This window comes from Centroberyx affinis, unplaced genomic scaffold, assembly GCF_046629955.1.
Source record: "Centroberyx affinis isolate AG114_WGS23_722 - 3 ecotype Tasmania unplaced genomic scaffold, CSIRO-AGI_Caff_v1 ptg001386l_1, whole genome shotgun sequence".
NCBI lineage: Eukaryota > Metazoa > Chordata > Actinopteri > Beryciformes > Berycidae > Centroberyx > Centroberyx affinis.
Window position 1 is genome coordinate 178,878 of NW_027279869.1, and position 25,198 is coordinate 204,075.

Sequence of the window (25,198 nt, forward strand, 5' to 3'; positions counted from 1 at the left end):
CTAGCTACTGCTTTATTGCTAAAAGTTCAAATAGTTTTAACTTCCAGCGCTTGCCAACGAGTGCTAAAAACATAACAGGCTCTTGTACTGTCAAGAATGCGTAACAGCAAATCCTCTCCATTGCCGCACTGTAAAGTCAGTGAACAGCCTAAGGGTCTTTGAGTGGAACCTCCCTGCTTTTGTCTTGGGGATCCCATTTCTCCATTGCCTACCTACAAGCTAAGTGGGAATGATGTGAAGAATCTCTCTTCCATTCAGCAGGGGCCAATGAACAGGTTTTCTTAGAGTGTCTTGTTGTGCATCATTACTCTATTAAAATCCAATGGACAAAGGTGATGTCGAAGCATTTAACAGGAAATGGATCCCTGCACTGTACTGACCAGAGGTGGAAGGAGGCAGGTGGGTGGTGTGGATGTTCTTGTCAAAGGTGACCGTTGCCCTCTTTCCTCTGTGCGAGGCTGTGAGGTTGGCTGACTGCTGGCCTGAGAGGACGATGTTCCCCCTGGATGCCACCTCGTAGTGCAGGGTGAAGTTACAGGGACAAGTGGACTTCAGAGCCACTTCCGCCTCCTGGCCGACCTACACACACAGACAGACGCAAATATGCCGTTGGGATCATGTTAAGAATGATCCTTCAGCATTTAGATGGCATTAGATGACATTTTGGAAATGGACTGAGATGAGGTTTGAACCCAAAGCAACAGCATTCATGCCAGCTGTTGACAAAACTTTATTTAAATCTGAGCGGAGAAAGTGAATTAATAATGTTCTCCCCTCGCTCAGACCTGGAAGATGTCCTTGAGCAATCTCCAACTGCTCCTGTGTAGCTACTCAGTGGCTCAAACACACGACAAACACTTTGGTTGTACTGGGCAGCTCCCAAGTGTGGATTTGTGTAACTGTATGAATGTGAGGCAGGATGATGCTGAAAAACAGCATACACGCTCAGCAGACTTTCCGTGGAAATTTCGGCCCAAAAGAAAGCAGTGTTTACCTTGAGCGGGGAGCTGGAGCTCTGGATCTGGATGTGACACTTGCTGGGAGAGTACCAGCTACTGATGGACAGATAGCTGGGCAGGTACTGGTCTCCTGCTGGCTTGCCCTCAATGGATGTCACCTTGGTCTATGCCAGGCAAAGCAAAACATGCAATGTCTTAAATAGGATTCATTCAGAATCACACTATCCTTCATACCATGCCTCACCGTTCAAAAGTAACAATGTATGAAAGTAGAGACTTCCATGCAACACTATACATGACCTATACATGACCTCTATATATGACTAGCTACATATGTGGAAAAAATGTAGAAAAAATTGGCAGCGCGCACAACTCCAAATCTTAAAACAATGTATCGGGTGCGCGGTTGTAGCAAAGATCAAAACGAACGAAACACCGGCACTCACAGAAAATTGATTTTCTATTTTTTCTTTATTAAGGGCAAGAAACGAACGTGTTTCAGCTATGAGCCGTCTTCAGCGTAATCAAAGCAGTCAAAGCTACATATGTGACCATATCCTTTTCTCACAATACGATTCGATAAACGATACGGGGTTCACGATTCGATACAACCACGATACGATGTAATAATGACAACAAAGTCTGGCTGTGCAGAAATATGTTTATTTCTGAACCACAAATCTTTCTAGCAATGGGCCTGACTTGCTAGAATGTAAACAACAATTTAAAAATGTCAATACAAAGTGCAAATAATGTAATTTCGATGGAGAGCTTGTGAAATTGTGATGGGCAAGCTGTCTCATTTGTGATTACTACAGCAGAATAAAATGTAGCTAACATTGCGATTCTTTTTTCTGCCCCCCAATATATTCTGCAATATATTGATTTTCGATATATCGTCCCATCCCTACTAGCTACTGATTCAAATCATGAAACTTCTTGCTCTTTCTGCCGTTTCTCTTTGTCTCTCTCTAACCCCTTAGCTATCATACTATTAAAAAAAAAATGTCTCTGTTTATATCGCACAGCACTATTAGAAAAAACTCTCTGTCTCCCGATACCCCCGCTCTCTCTGGGGTTGCACAGCCACTGACCTCTAGCCAGACATACTGGGCAGCGGTGGGGATGGAGGGGATCTCAAAGGTGGCCTGGCCATCCTTGGAGGTCAGTTCGCTGGTGTAGACGTTGTCCTTGGGCGTCAACTCCGCCTTCACACGCACCCGCACCCCATCGGCTGGGCTCCCATCAGGGTAGGTCACCTCAATCTGTGGGAGAGAGGGTTAAGAGAGGCCAGGTGGAAAAAGACAAACAGAAAACAGACGCAGAGACAGACAGAGACAGACGCAGAGTTTATCAATAATGGTAGAATTGCAAACAGTCACCACCAAAATACAAGCAGCACTCAGCAGCTACTCAGATAGGCTGTAATATATTTGGGTTCATTTATTGGTTTGAAGTGCTGGTATTTGTCATTACTATTCATAGCAAATAAACTACTTGTATTGTGCATCATACGGTTTCCCATCTTTTCTATTTCATGTTCTCTGACCCATTGGGAGCCGATTTTTCCACTGCCTTTTTACATATAAAAGCTGGTTATTTTTCTGGATGCAATAGTAACTATATGACTATGTGTCCGAAGTCTGTTGTCTCACCTTCCCCTTGTAAGGTAGACCAGGCTTGAACTGTTTGCGTGTGTCCTTGGAGTACTTGATGTCGATGAGCTGTTTATGGACGGGTGTGGAGTCGTCGAATGTGGTTTGCCTGCTTCCGTCTACGCTGGTCACCGACGCCCACATGCTCACCGTGCCCCTGAAGTGATCCGCCACATCCAAGGGCATCATGTCCTTCACACACAGGCTGAAGGTGGCTGAGCCTTTGATCTGACAACAGTAGCAGAGTGATCTGGTATAGCCCAGTGTGTAGAACATGGCACTAACGCTGCCAGGGTTAGGAGTTCAATTCCCACTGGGGCAACCCATGCTAACTATGTATACTCGCATGCTACTGTTAGGTAGTGATGGGACAATATGCTTATCTCACAATACGATGCGATATGGGGTTCACGATTCAATACAACCACGATATGATGTAATAAATAAAGGTTCAATGACAACAAAGTATGATATTATGTTTCTTTCTGAGCCACAAATCTTTCTAGGAATGGCACTGGCTTGCTAGAATGTAAACAACAATTTAAACATGTCATTAAAAAGTGCAAATAATGTAATTTCAATGGAGAGCTTGTGAAATTGTGATGGGCAAGTCATCTCATTTGTTATTACCACAGTAGAATAAAATGTAGCTAATATCACGATTATTTTTTCTGCCCCACGATACGTATTGGGACATTTTTACATTGCGATATATTGACTTTTCGATATATTATCCCATCCCTACTGTTGGGCACTTAGGATAAACTGTCCAGCAAATGGCAGCTTTTATGTTATAGACTATTAGAAAAGACAGTTCATCAGCAGCCTCATTTAGAATGACTCTCTAAGTGCTGATCCAGGGTCACCAGCCAGGTTCCTCTTTCCTATCTTAGTTATTCTAAATTAAGATACAATTTGAGCCCAGAATAGCAGTTCGGTATCCATATGGGCCTTGAAATCACTTCACACACAGCAGTATAGTACTCAATATCAGGATACCTGTTGACCAGGGATTAAATAACTCACCTCCATGGTTTTGACCACAGGATGGCCCATCTCATGGCGGTAGTAGCCAACTCCATTCACTGTCATATTCACTGTCAGCTTCCCTGTCACTGGCTTCCCAAAGGTATACCTGCACAACATTAAGATGTATCAGGATACATAAAATTCAACTTGGTGAGTGTAATGCTACAAAAAGTGCAATCACATACAATACAAAAAGATCCAACAACAGCACATGTAATGGAAGCTTTCATGGACTGTGAGCCAAAAGAAAATCCCTCTAGCAAAGGACGATATTTATTTGTTTGTTTGTTTTTCAGCCCCTGGCTCTACTCTGTTATAATGCTGAATTTTAGGAGACTCACCTGGCCCTGACAGTGGCCTGTTCACAGGAGTTCAGGTCACGGATGTAGTGTGGCGGATCGATCACCAACTCAAACTTGGGCATCACTGTGAGGGGGGCAAGAGAATATTACTTTTGTTACTTATTCTAGTTTTTTGGAGTTGTTGTACTCATTATTTGCCTCTTGTCATGTTGGTTATGCATTAAGTTAAGGTTATTCTACAGCTGCACTCATTGTACATTGCCCTGAAAAGAGAGAGTTAAGTAAAATGTATTTCTAACACATTCTACAGGACAAAAATCAACTGGATTTCATTTTGAGTGCTGCACAAAGCAAATCAATATATATTTTTTTAAATCACACTAAACATAGAACATCAACATAGCACTACCAGAAAAAAACCCATAAGAGATACACATACAAGCAGACAAATCAAGAGGGCTTCAAAGCTAGAGAATAAAAGTGAATTTTGAGCCAGGACAAAGAGGCAATTTAAACTGCCTCAAATTTAAATGTAAATCTCATAACACACAAAGTCCTCAAATGATCAAGGATCAAGGATAAACAACACTATACACTGTTATGTTAACTATCTTCTATGTACAGGTCCTCACCATACTTCTGCACTTCAAAGGACTTGTTGTAGGTGTGGCCCTGCATCTCCACAAAGATAAACCACTCTCCGAACACAGGCTGGTCCGACAGAGGGAAACTCATGTTGACAACACCTGAAGAGACAAACAAAAGCAACTGTTATCCAGTATAATACCTGTGTGCTCGGTGGTGATTAACCATACAACCTGATATGACAATTACAATGCAGCAGTGTTTTTGCTACCACTGTATAGACAGACGGAGTTTCCACCCCAGTTAAAATAATTATTATCTTAAGTATTGAATTCAGTGAGGAGTTTTAGTATCATATGCAATACGAAAAGCAAAATGGTGTTTCAGAAGCCTTTCCACTTCAGTAAAAACATTCCTTGGAGAAACACTGGTGGTGCAAATACATTGTAGAAGAAGTGTCTCACCACAGCAGATGGATTTAAGGCCCTTCCACTGGACCATCCTGGATCCTCTTGGATCCTGGAAGATAAAATTAGCAGATGAGAAAACACTGTTCAGATTTCACCTCTCATATGTAAGTGTTAAATCTTATCTCTTATAAGTTATTTAATTGCATAAGAGTGTTTGATGGGGTTTAATAGTCCTTGAACTGAACTTGACCCTCAGATCTGGCTCCCATCTCAGAACAGTGACTGCGTTTACATGGACTTGAGTATCCCGGTTATGAGGCTTATCCCGGTTTTGATCATATTCGGGATATGGCGTTTACATGGAACACAGAGAAATCTGGCTATTCATATCCCCATATACATGAATACTAGTATCCCGGTTACTGATTACTGCATGCTATTTGCGCAGGCGTCTGTGATGTTTACAACACAAACCGGCAATTTTGAAATCGTTAATCTCATATTCCTCTGTAACTGTTAACCTTAAATTAATTTGACTGTTTTATTTTGATGATTGGCCACGTAGTGTTTCTTTAGTATTTTCCACCGTGACCTGACTTGCTCCACTGAACGTGTTGGGAAACCGGCGTCCTGTAGTCTGCATACTACAGACTTGAATAGGTCAGCATTTCGATGCTTTCTCCCATTTAAACTGCCAAGTATATTTAATTCTTTCATCACATCAGTGCCTGCGCAGGTTGTCGGCAGCGGTCAGAAACCTGGATAAGATGTATACATGCAACAGTATCCCGGTTTCTTTCGGAGTACTCCAGCTAGCATAATCAGGTTTCTCAAAACCGGGATAAGGGCTTATCGAAGTTTCTGAAATGGGGATATGATGTTTAGGCGAGATGTTTTAAAACATCTCGCCACAAGGACTATAGTTGAAAATTAGCCAGCTGGCTAACACTAGCACATTTACAGAAATGTCGATTAATGTGTGTTGTCCTTATAAATAAATAAACAAACAAACAAACAAACACAAAAACGGAATACTTCAAAAACCCGATCATAACCGGGATACTCAAGTCCATGTAAACACAGTCACTGTCAAAATACTTTTACAACTTTTCCTCAGGTGATACACAGGCTGCAGGTGAGAGAGTAGTAAAAACATCTAAGCACTTCTCGCTAGACATAAGTCATGCATGGCCTTCCCAAAGCCTCCTATGAACCAGCAGTTTGTTATTTGCCCTAAAAACGTCTCAGGGTCTGAGAAAAGAGACAATAAATGAGTGTGGGCAGTGAGTAAGGGGGAGAGAGGGAGAAAGTGTGTGTGTGGGGGGGGGGGTGAAAGAGGGAAGAAAGAGAAGAGAAGAGAAGAGAAGAGAAGAGAAGAGAAGAGAAGAGAAGAGGCTCCTTTCATGTTGTTTATCCCTGTGCTCTTCCACAGAGCACCCTGTTATCTAGGTGAGCTGCCCTGACTGCTGCCCTGTAATCTCCAACCAGGCTGGAAACTAAAACTGCCACTGTGCCCTCCCGGACGTGGCTCTGCCAACCCTGGGTGGTCCCGCCAGCCTCCACTCACCACAACATACGCCTCGATCTGTGAAGAAAAAGAGAGAAAAGTAGAAGAAGAGAAGAAAAAGTCAAGGATGGCATGGATAAGATAAAAAGCTGCAAAGCCACAGAGGAACCTATCCCTCTCCCCTGCTCTTCACCCCGCTCCTTCCCTGTCCAACAATCATCCATCTGTGAAAGTGAGTACTGCCCTTTGCCAGCAGCGGACCTTTATAGCTGCAAACATCAATAAACCGTCTGTCTGCACAGTTGCACGGTATATTTGGAGCCATTGCTAACATTCCAGCAGAAATGACTCTAGCCTGGCTTCTGTAAATAGGTAACTGTACATTTCTGTGCACTCAGGGCAGACTAGGTTTCCCCTCTTAATTCCCCCAATTAGGGTCGGAAAATATGTTCATGCTAAATATTATGGATGCTGCTCTATAGGTGAAGTGTAAGTCTAGATGCAATAAAAGGCATGTATCATTTAAGAAATGCAAACAGAAAACTTAACATTAGTCACTGCTGGGGAAATCCCTATCATTCTATTAGCAATTTTGAAACTGTAAGTTGGAAAAAAATTAGCTTGTTTAGCTCTATAATTAATTTTCTCTGTACACACCATCATTAAAATGCATTTTGATACACATTTGCATACAGATTTAATACATGATGCCACAATTCATGTTCCTATTTACTATAGATGGTTACTTTGTATTCTTCATTTATACACAAGTTTAGGTTTGTGTGCTGGGGGTGTGATATTTCTATGTGCGATATTAGTTTCATGTGACAGAAATTTCACATTACCTTGTCATTTATTGGCCTCAGGTCAGGGGTGACTGTGTACACATTGATGAGCACTATAGCCAGAAAGAGAAACACAACGTTTTAGAAACATTAAGGTTTTAAAATACAGAAGGTCTCCATCCTTCCAACATGAAAACCTGTATGTGTTTAAACACTATGTCGTAGGTTCTTAAAACTTAATTTCTTACAAGTCTAGGACCAAATTCGAAAATCATGTCGTATGACCATATTGATTGAATGAACGGACTGAACTAGCCTGATAAATTAAAATTTAATATACCAGTCAGCATACAGGATAACTATCAGGATGACATAATAAGGCCATAGGACTTATTTCCATATTGGTTCTTCATATAACCGGATATGTTTGTTCCAACCCGGCATCAACATGACAACATCTAGTCAATTTCCTCTGACTGAATATGAGAAGTCGTATTCTATGCCAAGACCCTTAAAAAAATACCCTTGATTCTATGCATTTCCATACATTAGGTAACTGATTAACTAGCAGGTGTGTAATGAGGGGACCTTTATGTTTGGGTTTGTAGACGGGCTTGTCAGTCTGGATGAAGACAGCTGTGCCCTTGCTCTCCACTGTGACAGTGGTGTAGTTGTGGAAGATGTAGCCTCCCTCTGTGAGGTGGCGGTTCCCCCACACCTTCAGATGGGCCTGTCCTCTCAGCCCAGGGGGAACCTGGGGGCAGACAGACGGGCAAACACAACAAGGATGAGGGCTGGATTTGCAGAACGCAAAAATAGCACTAGAAGTTAATTTTAAGTCAGTGAGTGAGAGAGCTTCATAGTGGTTCTTCATATAACTTGACATTTTTGTTCCAACCCAGCATCAACTGCAGACAGCATCTAGTAGTGCCTTGAGGGAATTTTGTGCAACTATCTACTGCAGTGGAAGGCCAATCCACAAAATGTCATCAGTCAATCTGAATTTTTACAAGCGAAAGTTAGTGTTTAAATCCAAAAGCTCTTCTGCAGTCAAAAATACCTGCCAAGGGGCGTGCTGAATTGACAAACTTATCAGCCATCAGTCACAATTTACCAGCAACTGATTGATGCTGACTCCCACCTTGATTCAACATTAATATAGTTTTAGGAAACTGAGGCTAGAGCACAAAAATGAATACAATTTAAAGACCAGTGGAAGATGCCAAGCCATAACACAGCACACTACACATGACTGTATTTCATGAGAATGAGGGTGGAGGTTATAGGGAGGGGAGAGCAAGCAGGGGAGAGAGGGGAGGAATCGAGTCGTGCATACTAGATTGATCTATTCCAGCCTTCGGGGGCGGTGGACCATACATGCACGTCAACAGCTGTTGCATATTATATTGAGGCTGTTACCTTATTCCCAATGAATGTGCGGAGACAGATGTTGCATTACAAATAATGTTAGTGTTGATTTGCATGTTGCCTGAGGAATGTGCACAAACGGACAAGGGGGCTCTCACTACTGTGCAGCTGTCGCCACTAAACATTGCTGTGCATTTTAAAGATCTTTGGAAATCAGCGTGTCTATAGGACACTACTTCACAATCACAATTGCAAAAACAAATGGAAACTCCGGAAAGTTAGACTCACCTTTAGTTTGATGGTGCCTTTGTCTGAAATAGAACACAGAGACAACATGGGAAATATTTCCATTTAAAAAGCATGTATACTTATGTATGTATGGATGGATTATTTTAATTCATGAATTCAAGAAATGAAACCTTGAACTGAACAAATCAAACACAACGTTGCTGTCCTGTGAGATTTTTTTTTTTCAACCTGGTCTTCTATATTTTTTTACCCTTTTAACCTTTATTTAACCAGATATTATCTCATTGAGATTAAAAGGAAGTCTCTTTTACAAGAGAGACCTGGCCAAGAGGGCAGCATTGAACAACAGTACAAAGTTACATACAAGGACAACATAACAACAAAACCAGTTAATTTAAGCACAGTGGGATAGCTTAATTGAGTCTAAATCTCTTTGAGTTTTTCCCACCCTTGCCGTATGCCTAATAACACATCTCAGTTATAACAAACCACCCATCTGCACAATACTATTATTACCAAGTAGTTACAAGTGCTATTAGACTGCGGCCCAGTTTGACTGGAGTTGTTCAGCCTGGGTTAGCAGGAAGTCCAGCTGCAGCCCGTCTCTATGCCACTCTGAGGCAGAGCCGGCCTCAATCTATTAGTGGTGCTGTCAAACAAATCACACAGATGTGTATACACTCAGGGCCTGCTGGGACGGGCTGGGCTGATGCCACAACGCCTCCAAACGAAGGTAGCATCCATGAGAACCCCGGCTGGTCAGGAGCACACACTCAGGGCAAGGGTCAGTCAGGTTCACTCTGTGTGTATTCTTTAGTCTGTGAGTGGGAGTGAGTGTGCCTGCCTGCATGCCTGCCTGTGTGATATCAAGATCCTTTTAATAAATCACATGAGGGGGCATCTGGACAGCTCAAGTAGTTCATGTACCCTTCACGGTTTCCACTCCTGGCTCACGCAACACTGTTTCCTGCAACTCTTAAATGTATACAGTCACAAAACCAAAGGAGGGTGCACTACTCTTGCTATCTTGTTTCGAAATGTATCTTTTTTTTTCAAAACAAATCTATTGTGCCAGTGTGATCTTCGCTACAGAATGAGTTCTCACCAAGCAGTGAGCCATGGCTGTGGGCCACCGTCTCTCCCTTCACCGACAGCTGCACCTGGACACGGGTCTCCGCCTTTGCGTTGAAGATGGTCACGCTCACGGTCTCCTCTACGCCTGCTCGAAACACAGAGGGGGCAGCCACCAGGTAACCTCTGAGTGGCCGACCAAGAGGAGAACAGGAGAGCAAGGTGGAGAGAGAGAGGGGGCATGGAGAGAGATGGAAAGAGGGAGAGCGAGGGGTGGAAAGGTATGGAGAGGGGAGAGAGCAAGGGAGATGGAGAGAGGTGGAATGGGAGGACATAAATAGAGGAGCAGGAGAGGGAGTGGTAGCAAAGAAGAGAAGGAGAGGTTAGACATTGGTGGTGGGTGGAGAGGTAGATGAGAGGTGAGAGAGGGAGGGTAGACAGGAAGAGGACGAGGGTAAATATATGATCCATATCAACACATACTGTATATTGTATTGGCCGGTTTCCCAGGAGCATCCCAGCACTGAGATCACTTACTATTTGTGATTGTAAGTGAATGGGGCAAGATAATCGTAGTGTCATTTGGAGAGACATGGCCCTGCGCTGCACACGACTTCAACGTGCAGCAAATCATATAGGTGAATTAAGTGGAAATTCACATTTCTCTCTCAATCTCCGTTTCTCTGTCTCCCTGATACGCACACGCACGCGCACACACACACACACAAACAGCCACATTCCACATGGATTTGTGCAGCAAGATCGGGTTTAATTGCATGGTTACCAGGGACACGGTACCTGTTGGCCAATGAGCTTTCTGCTCTAGTGTTCTCGTTGGGTGGTCTGGCACCTCTGACAGAACCTTGGCGTCTGTTTTGAAAAAATAACGACCGAGATTCCACACAGTCACTCTGACATTTAATTGAAGGAAGGCGGCTGTCACCGAGGTCACAGAGCAAAGGTCATTCTTTGATGCATATAAACAGTCTGAAAAAAAGACCAATTTAAGTTTTACCTTGGATGAAAGGCTATGCCATCTGGCACGGTTATATCTCCTGAATAATAGGTGCTCTTGTTAGCGTGGTCCTGTATAACTCAATGGGTAGAGCATGGCACTAACAATGCCAAAGTTAGGGGTGTGTGTCCCACTGGAGTCACCCTTGCTAAATACAAAGGGAAGGCACTCCACCAAATGACATGTGCTGTGTTTAGGTATTGTTATATATTATTCATAAGCATGTGTTGATTTGAGTAAAGCAGACGCAGTCCACAAATCAACTCATATGTGCCTGAGACATTGTAAGCCTAAATATCTTCTCTTTGACCAATTTAATGAGGTCTCCCATGCAGGAGCACCAGTTCAAACACAGTCATTATATATCATGCTAGTTTTAAGAGCAGACAGGCCTACTAATATTGGAGCACTCCCCGAAAACTTAGCTGAAGATCACACAAATTAGGAGTGAGCAAAGCCTCCAGCACAAACCCAATTGCATGCCTGAGAGTGGGATCAGGTGGTTGGCATTACTGCGCTGGGAGCCAGAGGCAACTGCAGTTCCTGAGAGAGAAAGTCATGAGAAAATCCCCTGGAAAATAAGGCTTTGAGAATAGGAAGATAATACGAGGAAATTGACTCTCTGCGTTTGATCTACAGTAAGTTTAACCAGCTCTTTGATGAGCCTGGATCAGGTGGTGGTGACCATGCTTATTTCAATCACACGGCTTGATGCACTCAAGCTCTCATTGTTTTTGCCCAACTTTGCTCCTCAGCTGAGAGTTGTTCGGTGCCTGGAGAAGGATTTGTGTTCTCTTTTGTAGTCAGATCTTTATTAGTCGCTCAGTTCCACAGTTTTTTCAGTCACATGGCTTGATGTTCTCAGCCTCTCACTCTTTCTGGCAGACTTTCCCCCTCAGCTGAGAGCTGTTCAGTGCTTGAGAAGGCTTTGAGTTCTCTTTTGTAAGTCAAGCCTGTATTAGTCAGTCAGTCCTGTCTATTCTCTACATTGACTTGCGCTCCCTCCCTCCCCTCTGGACAACCTGGCAGCAAAGCTTGCAACTCTTCACAATTAGCACAACTCTCCAGGTCAGGATTAAGCTCTGAAGCAGCACAGTGTTGACAGCAGCCTGACTGATAGCATCAAAGAGCCCAAAGTCAAATTTATCTCTTTGGCCTCTCTGTCTAGAGGGATAAACTGAATAAACTGAGGTGTCCATTGCCAAACCCAGAAGCTATTATCTCAATGGACATGAGGAAACCTCTCCAAAAGCTGCATATTTTCCATTCATGGGCAACCAGAATACAAGCAACCATGCACGCTCCTTCTCCATATCACTTTATCCAACTGCTACATTCTGCCCTGAAATCCAGCAACATGCAAATGTGAATGAACAAGTCTAAAAAGACCATGAGTGGCAAGGTGTTGTAACATGATAATAAAGTGTAAAAAGACTTAGTGGGGAAAGAGAAAGAAATAGTCACAGTCACCACTTACATTCCTACTATTTGTTGATCTGTCAGATTGGGACTGTGAATGGGTCAATGGGGTAACTAAGAGGACATAAATTAATGATTATGTTGCGTAATAGCTCGATACAGATAAAGAGTTATGTGGTTACAATCTGACATGAGCACAGGTCAGATCATTTGGACAATTAGTGTCTTTTCCAAACATATCTGATACACTATCACTGCTGATAGCTGCATTATTTTATATACGATTGACCACGATTGATTATTTTATACACGATTGACCAACTGTTTGCAAATTTAGATAAGAGAATCGAAAACGCATACCAGTCTAGCATCAGCGAATATCAAAGCACTGCATTACACTTAAAAGACAACAAATGCCAAAAAACTTACTGTCTCTCTTGTGCATAACTTCTGCTCACGTTGCAGATGAACAAAGTCCATGAAAGACTCAAAGCTGTCAAAGAGAACCTCAACATTTTGGCCTCAGTAGCCGAGATATTGGTAGATATCTAGCTCTCCCCTCTAAAGGAGGTTGGATCTACTAACTCTAGTAAAAAAAGTTAAATGAACTTTTCACCAGTCTCTAGGTCGACAGCGGTCTATCCATTGAGGCTGGTTGGTGTGATAGGTGTGCAGAGTTTCGCCCGCAACCAATGATCAAGTTTTTATCATCCCACTTCGCCAAATCCAGTCCCAAGCAAATCGATTTTTTTTCCTTTTAGAGCCCAAAGCACACGGACAGTCCTCTCCCATGTGCCTTCATCCGCCCCGGTTCCGTTCTCTCATATTTCAGCATTACAAATTACAAGCGTCCTCCCACTTTAGCGCGCAGAAGTGTCTCACTGTAGGAAATGTTTAGCATGTAAAAAAAATCCCTGCTTCTCCTCTTCGCTTCTCGGACTGTGCCTGGTCATCTCTTTGAAGTTACTCTGCTTTTCTTTCTTTTCTTTTTTTTTTTTTTGTTCCTACAGCAGCGAGTCAGGAGGCGATCCGCGTCACTCAGCACTTCATTCACTCAATCCCTCCTCTCTCTCTCTCTCCTCTGCTCTGGAAGCAAGGGCTGAAGTCTCGATCAATTTAAGGAACAACATGCAGCCTGCAGTTATAAGAACTGTAAATTATCTGCCCATTTCACAAAATTAGTTTTTTTTCACCCACTTGTCTTAAAATGAGCTTTATTGTGCCAACTAGGACTAACGCGCTTTATTAAACATTAATGACGCTTGACTACGTAAAAATACTCAGTAGTTATAGAAGCGTATCGCATGCATAATTCAAATGGAAATGTAATATGTAAAATTGCCATGTAATCCTACATTTGAATTTAAAATTTCCACTTATATGTGCAGTTTTTGGCTCAAAATGAAAATTCAAATTCAATAATGTCATTTGCATTTGATATTTCCTATACTAGTATTGACATTTCATTTAAACAGAGATTTGCACACTTTATTTTGAGCTTTATTCAAATGATAATGCAAATTGGACATTTTTTATGTATTTCCCGAACTGCATAGATATGTTTCATGTGATTATGCAATAACGGTGTCAAAATGATAATTGATATGTCATTTACCTTATATGGTTTTGCACTCTGTAATAGGTCATTTTACATTTCATTATCAAAGACAATATTATGCTGTAAAGGTGGCAAAATGTAAATGGTTATCCAAATGTAAAAAGCGAAACAGCGCCTCCTGTCTTTGCCATTTAATACACTCGCCACTGCGCTGATTCCCTGGCAAAATGCAATTACAAATGCATTTCGAGAGGACTGCATTAACATTGTCACAGGCGTCCACCTGTCAGTCATCCCATTAAAGCGGGTCTTGCGTTGCGCAATCAGAAATAGCTCACAACGTGGGAAAGGGAACGGAGAGAAGGCGGGGAGTTCCGTGAAGCTGGCCACAGTATAATTTCCGGTTCTGTCGCCGAAGTGCATTTAATTTTCAAAATAAAAGCCCGAGGAGACTGCCACTTAAAACACGGTGGTGAGTCGTGAAATCTCCCTAACTAATTATTAATAATTATGCGAAATGTTTAAGAAGATCGCCCTTTAATGTCCGCGATTCAAGTTAATGCTGAGCTGGAATAACTAATAGAAAGTAGGGGGCCTACTGTAGCGTTTTACTGTAATAAATAGTAGGCCTAATTTCCTCATCACTTTGATATAATAGAGTAGCTTAGCCTAGAACTTGGAAAAGAAAATGATAAATAAATGTTTTTGACAACAATATAGAACATTAAAACGATTTTCTTTAGTTTCAAAACTCAATGTACAATTTTGGATAATACATAAGTTACACAACAGACAGAGAGAGAGAGAGAGGGAGAGAGAGAGAGATGACAGAGGACTAGCGCAGTGGCGAGTGTATTAAATGGCAAAGACAGGAGGCGCTGTTTCGCTTTTTACATTTAGATAACCATTTACATTTTGCCACCTTTACAGCATAATATTGTCTTTTATAATGAAATGTAAACTGACCTATTAGAGAGTGCAAAACCATACAAGGTAAATGACATATCAATTATCATTTTGACACCGTTATTGCATAATCACATAAAACAAGTGGCAAATTTAAATTCAAATGTAGGATTACATGGCCATTTTACATATTACATTTCCATTTGAATTATGCATGCGATACGCTTCCATAAGTAGTAACTCTTACTGTCGGATTATTTAAAAATGAGTCACTTAGTTTTTCTGCAGGCTGAGGAGTGCATTCATGCTCTCTGCAGAGTTTTGGTGCCCCCAAGTGGCAACTCGGCTCACATACACTATTATCTGGAAAAGGGTTCAATAAAAGGCCAAGACATTCTGGCTAAAACATCACATTATTTATTTATTTATACATTATTTACTGAAATAGCTTGTTGAGGTAACGCATGGGAAAGAAAGGATAAATACTGTTGCATTGTTGTTATTTTTCCCAGCTGCTTTCCTGAAATGTTTCACAAAAACATGTTATGGCACCAAGAGAACGTTAAAACAGTATCAATATCAACGCAATCCACAATGTAACAATTCAAGCACAGACAGTGCATGTCCATACAAATGTTAATTAATCAAAGAGCACATCCAGTGCTTTGAGGCAGCAGGGTGGCATGGTGAGTAGGGAGATCACCTTCAACAGAAAGGCCGTTGTTCAAATCCACGTCAGTAAACAGCTGCCCTGCTGAAGTGTCCCTGAGCAAGACACCGAGTCCCTACCAGCTGACCTCTGAGGGAGGCAAGCAAAAACAGAATATCCCTGTGGAGACTAATAAAGTTTCACATTATTATCATTACTTAATCACTCCATTTATGCATCTCAAGTGCAACCATGAATGATGCTCTCAACAGTGAGGTCTCTCTGCTTCTCAGCCACTATGTTGTGATACACGCAGTGCAGTTTCCCTTGTTCAGGCTCAGTGAAAGCAGTCTTGGAGAAGACCACCTGGTTGTCCTGGTTGACCTCCACTCCGTGGGCCTGGCAGAGTCGGGCCGTGAGCGACCCGTCCAGCCCCAGCAGCTGAGCCAGTCTGTGCAGGGGGAAGCGACAGTTGCGGCTGCTGTGTCCGTGGCTGTAGATCAGCAGCAGGTCTCTGCAACACGCCCCCAGGTGCCGGTGGAGCGCGCAGCTTTGAAGGAAGTTCAGCTTCTGGGCCAATCGGAGCAGACGTACAGGGTTTCGCTCCAGGAAAACGCGGTTAACGGAGAGGGCGAGGCTGACGGTGGGAGAGTTGCGGAGCCGCTCAGGGAGCTCCATGGTGTGCTGCATGACACGAGCTGAACCTGGGGGAGAGGAGGCAACAGAAATGATATCAGTGAACATTAAGCTACTTTATATACCCTTAGTAGGGAAATTATCCTAATCATGTTGCCAGTACACCTACTAGGCCATTAACCTTTCAACTAGGGCTGAACGATTTTGAAAAAATATCTAATTGCGATTATTTTGACTTATATTGCAATTGTGATATGATTTGTGATATTAGAGGGAATGATCATTTTTACATCATTATTCTCATTTTCATTGAAAAACATATTAAAATGATTATGGTGTGATTTTTGCGGGGATCTGTACCAAACAAAGATATTTTCTTAAGTCTGTAGAATATGATGTGTAAGCCAGGACATCGCTGCAGCACGACAATATTTAATTTAAAATGGTATTTTGACACACATTTCGCCTTTAACAAATATTGCGCCTCCTGCGATTGTAAAATTGCAGTAGGCCATATTGCGATTTCGATAAAATTTTGATTAATTGTGCAGCCCTACTTTCAAGTGCCTTTTAAATTGAATTTTACATCTTGTGTGTACACAGAGAGCCATAGATAAAATTTAGACAACTGCATTCCTTGACTGGAGATGCACTCTTTTTTTCTCCAACATTTATTTATTCTGGGAAGGTTTGCTAAACAGACATACTGTTTCATCAATGCCCTGCTTCACATTTATACAGTTACACACATTGACACTTGATAGCTGCCCACTACAAGCACAGTCCTATACTGTTGAGCTGCTCCACTGGAGCAATTAGCAGTTAACTTTGGCAACCTTTGGGTCATTAACCTTTGGACTACTGCATATTTGCAAGTTTTTAGACATTTCCTCTACAAAAATGCAAATACACCAATACAAGAGATCCCCATATTATCAAACTAAAAGCCCAGTAACCAACCTAAGTTGTACAGTAGACCCAGAGCCTGGAACTCTTCCCGGTTGGGATGCGGTCCCGTTCCAGTGGCGTAGCAGTCCAGCAGCCAACTCAGGCTCTCTTGCAAGTGTGTGTCATTGATGCGTGGGTCGTAGAGCCGCAGGGGTTCACCGCAAAGACGGTAGGAGGAGTAGATGAGGAAACGCACTGTCCGCTCCAGAATGGCCACACAGTCCGGCCCCGACACCCTCTGGATGATCATGTCCTGTTTCACACTACGCAGCCGATCAAAGACAAAGCTGTACACCTGGAAGACAAACAAGGAAAGAGTTAGCACTAGGTCTTTGAGTTAGCACATAAGGTTGTTACTCTGCACCAACTCCCAGGCAATGGTCATAATCATCAAGTGTTCAGCAAGGCTCCCGTTTATTTCAAGAAATTATTTTGTGGCAAATTATCAATCAAGTTGCACAAGGATAAACGTGATCTCAAATGTCTCTCATCAATGCAATGCAACAAGAAGACCAAAAGTACAGTGATAGGCAGCACATAATGTTTCTGTGTGGGAACGCTGCTTTAGCCCAAATTCTTTATAATTTAATGTTTAGGTTAATATATCATTTACAAGGGCTAATACATTAGCTCACTAGTGGATTCTAAAATTCAGTAAGTCACTGATTTTTTTTTTCTGACCCAACTAATTAACAATGGTAAACACTAAGTGACTGGGGGACAGTTGTGGAAACACTACTAGCCTCAGTCCATAGCTGCAGTCTGGGGGAGGCAGCGATGTCATCAATGAGGTAACACACAGTCTTCAGCAGCACAGCAGGTGGGCGGAGGTCAGTGGGGCACGTGGAGTCTTTCCCTGCTGCTGGTCTGGAGTACTCCTTCACAGCACGCGAGGGGTCCGCCCTGGGACGTCGATCTCTCTCTGTGCCTGCCAGCATCTCAAAGCGGTGCAGCCGGTTCTGTGCCTCCCGGTCCTGCAGCTCGCGAACAGGGCACATGGACTGGCAGGAACCCCTGGGCACCGTTTCCCGTTCCTGCCGCCCGGGTCTCTCCTCCTCTTCCACCTCTCTCACCTGTGCTTCTCCTCGGCCTCGCCATCGGCCCTGGTTCGGTCTCCACTCTCTCCCTGCTGCTGGGCCCCTCCATTGAGAGTGGGAGCTGCTTGTGGGGAAGAGATTGGTTATTAGTCATCAGTAACATGAGAATTAAAACAACCAGACACTAGAACAACTTGTTCCCCTGAGCGGTGTCCCTCATCAGCAATTGAACTGTACACTGTCACCACACTGGGCGATGGCACCAGAATGGACTCTACTGCTGGTATCCAGCATCTGCACCTAGCATCATATAGTCAGTTTTTATATACTCAACTCTGCTATATAGTTATATATCTGTATATAGTTATATATTTATACCTATTTATGCTATGGACCCAAGTGCAATATTCTCCATATTCATATACTGTATACTCTGGACCCCAGAGGGGCTCCGTACCAGTGCAATATTGTACCGAGCTGTATGTATTTCAATTTAGTAGTATTGTTATTATACTGCTTTTTTGCTACTACTTCTATTCTTTACTTTATTGCTACTTCTTTGCTACATCCATAGTTTCCCATCAGTGCAATTAGTCATGTTCCAACAGAAAACCATGTTCATACTGTATAGAGTCCCGTTTTTGATTCTAGTTAGTTGTTTTATGTGACGTTAGCACTCTTTTTTTCTCTTGGACTTAGACTCCTTTCAATTATATATACAGTACTTAATTTACTGCCGAATTAAGAGACTATTCCCTTCATTTCTACTTTTAACTTGTGTACTTCTTTTTATGATTTTGTGTTGTTTTATGTTTTATGTGATCTAACGTTAGTACCGAAGGGAGCAAACCAACGAGTCTAATTCCTCCAAGTTGTATTGTGAAATACCAGGTTGCTTAGTTAACAACGCCATGCTAGTTCTATCTCAGCGATTTCCCCTGTATTTTCTACATTACAGCAAGACAAAACAGTAACAATAGCATGTATGTTCTGGTAAAACCCATTTTCAGCCGGTACAGTTAGCCGAGCAGCACTGCTACCAAGCTAATTTCTAGCTGTTAGCAACCAAGCTAGTGGCGTTAGATGGTGCAGGGATTGCGTTTCTTCTAGCTGCGCTTTGGTGTAGGCTAAGTGTTGTATAAAGCAAGCTGTCAAGATACAATACAAGACCTAACTTTGAATACAATGTTGAGAAAAAACAATTTATGTGAAATATAACAACTCACATGCGACGAGGTGCTCTCCTGTTGCTCATTGGTTAGTTTCAATGTGTATGTCGCCACTTTCCAGCATCATCCAATGAAAACTCGCCTTTATTGTTTTGATGGAACGTCACATCCGCAATCGGTCGCGATGCATTACTAGAATCCAATTTTAAAAAATAAATAAAATAATTTACTAGAATCCAATTGGCTTAAAAGAAAAACCTTAAAATATGACTTCACAATTAGATTTCACGCAATATCCTAATTATCAGTAACTTCATGTTACTCTTTTTCTGTTAGCAGGGAAACAGGAATTCTGCTTAAGGGTATTTAACGGGCATTTTACTTATAATTAATCCAAATTGCTATTTTTTTTACCAGTCTTCCTAAAACTCTTTTAACTCATCAACATACATAATATTCAAATTTCCCCAATAGTAGGACAATTAACTAGACACTGTTACTGTGCATGTTCATATTACATCACTAAAACTAGCTCCAACCAATCATGATGTATCTATAGTACTTGCAATTCATGTTAAAATAGCCAAGGCAAGACAGCAATATACAAGGATTGTATTATTACAGATGGTTTATCAATACCACTAACAAGCTGACTATTTCAGCGGTAGAAATAAAAGAAAAAGGAAAATGTTCACAGGCCGTTTCATTTATTAACAAAGTTCCAACTATAAAACAGAATCAGTCATTCTTCTGCATTTACAATTCTTTATAACACAGCTGAAAACAAAAAAGACAATACTCATAAAGACAAACACAAAAATGTACAAATATATCCAATATAGGGAAATCTAGTTTGGGGGGAAAATTATATCCAAAGTGCATGTACTGTGTATCCCATGCCGTGTGGTATCTTTCACTGTTTGGGGCAGTAGAGCTCATGGGTTCTGGTCGTGCTCAGCTGCTCTTCCTCCATGGCCTGCTGGATGTGGATTGTATGGCGGCAGACCAACGATGACAGCTCCAGCAGCTCTGAAAAAGCCCTGAGAGAGAGAGAAAGGTAGAAGACATCAATGTGTGAGTGCAACCAAACCCTCACATCAAACATAAGAGTTGTGATTTCTGAGCTGCTATAACCATAAAATACTCATGGATTTCCAATTCTTCAGTACTGAAGTGTCTAATCTATTTCCTTTTCAAGGGAGACTAGGCGAAGAACAGTTACAGACGAAACCACTTAATCAAAACGCAATCATAACATACAGTCATCCTCTGTAATCCTCTGAGAAGGAACAGAGACAAGACACCCAACAGACTCACACATGTGAAAAGTATAAAGAGAAAGCAGACAATGTATTTAAAGCATCACCAATTTCCGAAAGGTATGTTTTCCCTACCCAATCAAAGAGCTTTGAACACACACTAATCACTTCCCATCAGTTCCTTCAGTTTCAAATCTTTCTGCAGGTATTCCATGTAGCAGAGGCTAAGCTCATTTATTAGGATAAAATATAAATCAAATTATGATACGGATGTTCCTACCCTGAAAGCTGCTGGCTGATGTCCTTGGAAGCCATTTTCATGTCTCTCAGGCACTCTACAGAGGTGCTGTTGTCCTGCTGATCTCCCTGTGTGCACTCCACCAGCAACTTCTCACTCTGCTTCAGGCAAGCCTCTGCTTTATCTAAATGGGTAGACGGACATTGTCATAATGTTCAGCAAAACATAACATGTCATTTGGCACTTTTTGTTTTCCCCTCCAAAGCATCTTGCAGTAATATGAGTGCATACACACTTTAGGTGAAATAGAATCATTAAAAAAAAGTTTAATTTCAATTAGTTTGTATTATGTAAAAGTATCCAAATCTTGACACACATGGTTTTATATGAAACCACATCAAAGAGTGTGGGTCCAGATTTGGCAACTGTTACATTACCATTGCTACACCCTTTACTTTGATTTCCACTGTGTTTTTTGAATGTGTTAACACCAACCCAGGAATTCTCGTCTGTCCCCCTCAATGTAGAAGTTCTTGACAGGCAGCTCATGTCGGGTGGTGTCAATAGCGGTCGCAAAAAACTTGTATTCCTTTGTGAACTGCTTGGCAGTTTCCGCCACTGGAGTCAATGCAGCAATCTGATAGAAAATAAACCATGTAATTATACAATCGTATACACATAGACACAGAACCTACACATTTTTTTAATTTTAAAATTATATACTTCTCCGGAACTCAGTTTTACATATTACAACATTTTACAGCATTGACGACAGACTAATAATATATTACTGATACTGATAGTATCACTGGTGTACAAAGTGGCAAACAGCTTGTGGTGTGGCAGTGATTTTCCATAGCTTTTCTGATCGTTCTCATGATTTTTTTCCCCTTATTGTAACTGGACCTAGTCAAAATCAATTATCTACTATTCCATTTGTTCTAGACTTGTGCAGAAACCCAGCAGAGAATAGTGGTGACCGTAGGTTGGCAAGTAGATGATATTCATATTGAGTTTGTCATTACTGCTAAGAACAATGTAAAAACCTGGAAATTCATGTTCTCATTTCACTAAAGTATTTCAATGGTGTCTCTTGAAAATGCATTAGGTTAAAATAACAGTTTATTAAACCAGTAGGCACACACAAAAAGTCACTTAAAAATCATATAAAGGAGAAAGTTTATTGACCTGCAAATCCAGCAGCTCATTCCTCTGCCTGTCCTTCTCCATGAGGAGGTACTGGCGCTTCTTCTCCTGGACTTCATTATGCAGTTTCTCTTCCTCCTCCATCTCCTGCAGGATCCTTGCCTCTGCCTCGGCCTTCAGCTTCGCAGTATTGCTCTCCATCTCAAGTCAAACAGCACAGAGATGGAACCAAGTCACGTAAGGTATGGGATTATGGATAACGTTCATTCGCCTACAGAATATTGTGCAATATTCAAAGTGAAAACTCCATTGAAGAGACACAAAAAAAAAAAATTAGATGATAACAATGTTTCAGTTAAAGGAACCTTTTTAATGTACCCCTGTTTAACAATGTAGATGCAATATGAGCTAGTTTCATTCACAATGACAGTTTTCAGCATGTAAGGTAAGTTCTCCACTAACTTACCTTAGCTGTGAGGTAGGCCAACAGGAACGTTTGCATCTCAATGATCCTCTTCTCATTCTCTGGGTTCCTCTCAGGTTCTACTGCATTTTGTATCACTGTCTTATCTTAGAGAAATAAAGAAGTAAATTGTTACAGGACGGTCCCATTTGTTAGTCAATCCGAAGCTTTGAGGGATTTGAATCAGTTTACCTTTAATGACTGAAATATCAAAATCTGGGCGGATGTAGTGTCCGTCTGAGAAAGTAGACTGCAGAATACTTCTCCCCAGCTGTGAAGGCTCGAGTAGAGTAGACATCATTGCTGTGAGGAAACAGCATGGCAGAAGTCAATCATAGTTCTCATTTAGGCAAACTCATAGACTTAATCAGACCAGGGGAAATAAAATATTAAAGAGACCATTGTACAACAGAGTTTTAGCTCAAGATGTCAATCACTGACATAGCTTAAAAATATTTAATCAACAATACTGAAAATTCAACAGGCTCAGTAACATAGCATTTACATCAAAATAAAGACCCTCTTTACACCAGTGAAATTATTTGGAAGTTGACATCATTACTGTGGAGAAACACCATAGCAGCTAGTGCTTGTTCAAACATTCCCATCATAATTTATGCACACTCACATAAGAAGTACTTACGTGTTGCAAGAGCCTGCGGGGCCATCGAACGTCTTGGTGGAGTGCCCACCTTTGGTTTGACACAACTGGGTTTAGGTGAGGAGGGCCTCGGTGGCACAGCAATGGACTCATTGGTCAGGGAGTTACTCTGTTGATGGTTACAGGGGCGCAATGGGAGACAAATGTGTAACATGACAACTGTGACCATAACACACAGAATAAGCTTAGGTGCATTTGAAGTGCAAGGGGACCAGAAGAGAAAACATTTGAAAAATCTTATCTAAGAATATAGGTAAAATTGGCAGACTAAGTTACAATTCCTAATTTAATCAGATGCCCACTAGTGAATGCCGTATATGTGGAATGAAAAGAAATTAAAAAAAAAAAAAAAAAAAAAATCACCAATGGAGCATTACCTTTGACAGACTTGTCTTCTCAACAGGATGCAAATATCGAGACTTGACAACAGTCCCACTTGCTAAAGGGGAAAGACATTAATGAAGACATTATTAGGCATTTTTCATACAAATTGATTAAATTAATCAGAGCATAATTCAACAAAACTGCGTGCATCATGTGCCCTGCTGCAAGTTTCTTTTAAAGGGAAGCAGCATTCAATTTAAGAATTCATATGTTCTTTCTATGGTCTAAGACAATCCAATCAAAAGAAGTAAACGTGGAACAACTCTCGCCCACATCCAGAATCCAGAGAAGTCGATGTTAAGACTCAAACTTGTGATAGATCTAGGCTAAAGTTTGAAGCTGAAATATGGTAAAAGTAACTGGGGGAGGACTCTGTGATTTGTGGGTATGAGGGTACAGCTTATGGTAGAGAAGTGAAAACACCACTATAATGTGAAAGCTTAATTGGACATAAAACGTAAACAGAAGGTCCACAAACTCAAGTCTCCATGCGTTGTGAAGGCCGTTATTTCCTTTACTTACATTTTGTTTTCTTCCCAGCTCCACTGTTGTTAGCTTTGCTGTTCCCACCTTTAGAGCTGTAAATAACAAAAACAAGTGTAGCTAATGTCGTTAAATTCAAAACAGCAACCGTATAATGTTGTGATGTTACGTGGAGAACACACAAGACAAGAAAACGCTGACTTTTGTTTGAAAGCAGCCTACGGTTAAGCTCAACAAGTTAGCTAAATTAGCTAAATCTGTAGCCAGTTCAGTTAGCTTGGTCACAACGCTACGGTTCATAAAAGGAAGAAATGCATACGCCACGGTGAATATATATACAGCGACTTATTGTATAACGTATGTCTAGCAATGTACAATGTTTACATGTTAAACAAAATAATAAATAAATAAAAACTTTACACTTGTCAAACAGCCAGGAAGCCTACCTCTGGATCAAAGCCTCCTAAATCATATTGGTCAAACATCTGCGAGATAACATATCCTCACTTAAAAGAATAAAACACAATAATAAATACCTTTTTCCATCGGTAGAAGTATTTTTAATAGTACTTGGCATTGTTGACGCTCTTCTGGACGCCATGTTGATTTGAAGCAAACCGCCTGTACGTCAATTTTAAAACACGGCAGAAACAACACATGTAATATTTTAGTTCCGCCTCTTTTTCATCCAGCCGCTTCCTGTTTCCCTAGACCGGGCAGTGAAGATCTACGCTGCAACCTGCTTCTTCCATAAAATCAAACAGGCTCTTACAACATTTACTGACTCACTAGATGAACTTGGGTGTTTACATATAACCACTACATATGTGTAATTTGGTTAACCGTGCTCCAGCCTTAACTTTATAATAATGACCTCCTCTCTAGTCTGTGAATGCTGTACCCATACTTATTCTGTATTGATATAAATGTCTTCCCTCCATCTGTCTGTCTCCGAGGCCATTTCCTGCATTACTTGCTGTACTTAGTTGAAAAGCCACGTCTACGCTATCCTCTCCCAGTAGGAAAGCTTTTAGTCCCACTAACCCTCTTTTTCTGCATTGATGTTTACCTATTTTGCCCATAGGAGCACCAATCAGAGCAAGACGTTGGAGAAATAATCAAATGCATTTATTTGCTGATAAACTTCAGAGGCCTTGAAAGACTGCAGTTCATCTGGTGGCCACTAGAGGGGTGCAAGGGGCTGCATTCACCATCAAGGTAAAAACAGGTTCAGTGACACTTTCATGTTGCTTTTGAGCATGTAGATGTAATAGACCAGTGGTTTTCAACGTGGAGGTCCCCAGCAA

General features: G+C 41.5%; 3 protein-coding genes across 3 annotated transcripts in view; all 3 read right to left on the bottom strand.

Moving 5' to 3' along the window:
- The window catches only part of cpamd8 (C3 and PZP like alpha-2-macroglobulin domain containing 8), a 51,966-nt gene extending 38,561 nt beyond the window's left edge, over positions 1-13,405 (bottom strand). The window contains exons 1-14 of the mRNA XM_071526124.1: positions 12,784-13,405; positions 9,955-10,106; positions 8,889-8,911; positions 7,821-7,986; positions 7,293-7,345; positions 6,508-6,525; positions 4,995-5,049; positions 4,578-4,691; positions 3,985-4,069; positions 3,641-3,749; positions 2,615-2,842; positions 2,054-2,224; positions 995-1,123; positions 381-579 (exon numbers count right to left, since the gene is read on the bottom strand). Of these exons, the coding sequence (XP_071382225.1) occupies positions 381-579; positions 995-1,123; positions 2,054-2,224; positions 2,615-2,842; positions 3,641-3,749; positions 3,985-4,069; positions 4,578-4,691; positions 4,995-5,049; positions 6,508-6,525; positions 7,293-7,345; positions 7,821-7,986; positions 8,889-8,911; positions 9,955-10,106; positions 12,784-12,869 (1,588 nt within the window). The 5' untranslated portion in view covers positions 12,870-13,405. The remainder of the gene's footprint in view (positions 1-380; positions 580-994; positions 1,124-2,053; positions 2,225-2,614; positions 2,843-3,640; positions 3,750-3,984; positions 4,070-4,577; positions 4,692-4,994; positions 5,050-6,507; positions 6,526-7,292; positions 7,346-7,820; positions 7,987-8,888; positions 8,912-9,954; positions 10,107-12,783) is intronic.
- A 1,830-nt stretch (positions 13,406-15,235) lies between these two features.
- sac3d1 (SAC3 domain containing 1) lies at positions 15,236-19,343 on the bottom strand. The gene is made up of 4 exons (XM_071526139.1): positions 19,315-19,343; positions 17,795-18,209; positions 17,064-17,346; positions 15,236-16,171 (listed from the first exon to the last, which is right to left on the bottom strand). The coding sequence occupies exons 1-4, from the start codon at positions 19,341-19,343 to the stop codon at positions 15,708-15,710; spliced, it is 1,191 nt and encodes a 396-aa protein (XP_071382240.1). The 3' UTR covers positions 15,236-15,707.
- A 618-nt stretch (positions 19,344-19,961) lies between these two features.
- haus8 (HAUS augmin like complex subunit 8) lies at positions 19,962-24,498 on the bottom strand. The gene is made up of 10 exons (XM_071526141.1): positions 24,428-24,498; positions 23,931-23,986; positions 23,402-23,463; positions 23,007-23,133; positions 22,556-22,666; positions 22,367-22,470; positions 21,943-22,101; positions 21,250-21,391; positions 20,797-20,938; positions 19,962-20,297 (listed from the first exon to the last, which is right to left on the bottom strand). Exons 1-10 carry the CDS (start codon positions 24,490-24,492, stop codon positions 20,171-20,173), a joined length of 1,095 nt encoding a protein of 364 aa, XP_071382242.1. The 5' UTR covers positions 24,493-24,498; the 3' UTR covers positions 19,962-20,170.
- Between the last annotated feature and the right edge of the window lie 700 nt (positions 24,499-25,198).

Coding starts and splice junctions, on each gene's coding strand:
- sac3d1 (XM_071526139.1), bottom strand. CDS start 19,343: ATGAGCAACAGGAGAGCACCTCGTCGCAT. Junction 18,210..19,314: donor AGGAGAGCACCTCGTCGCAT/GTGAGTTGTTAT, acceptor CCCCACAAGCAG/CTCCCACTCTCAATGGAGGG. Junction 16,172..17,063: donor GGGTCTACTGTACAACTTAG/GTTGGTTACTGG, acceptor CCTCTCCCCCAG/GTTCAGCTCGTGTCATGCAG.
- haus8 (XM_071526141.1), bottom strand. CDS start 24,492: ATGGCGTCCAGAAGAGCGTCAACAATGCCAAGTACTATTAAAAATACT. Junction 21,392..21,942: donor ATGAGCTGCTGGATTTGCAG/GTCAATAAACTT, acceptor ATTTTCTATCAG/ATTGCTGCATTGACTCCAGT. Junction 20,939..21,249: donor GGACAGACGAGAATTCCTGG/GTTGGTGTTAAC, acceptor CTACCCATTTAG/ATAAAGCAGAGGCTTGCCTG.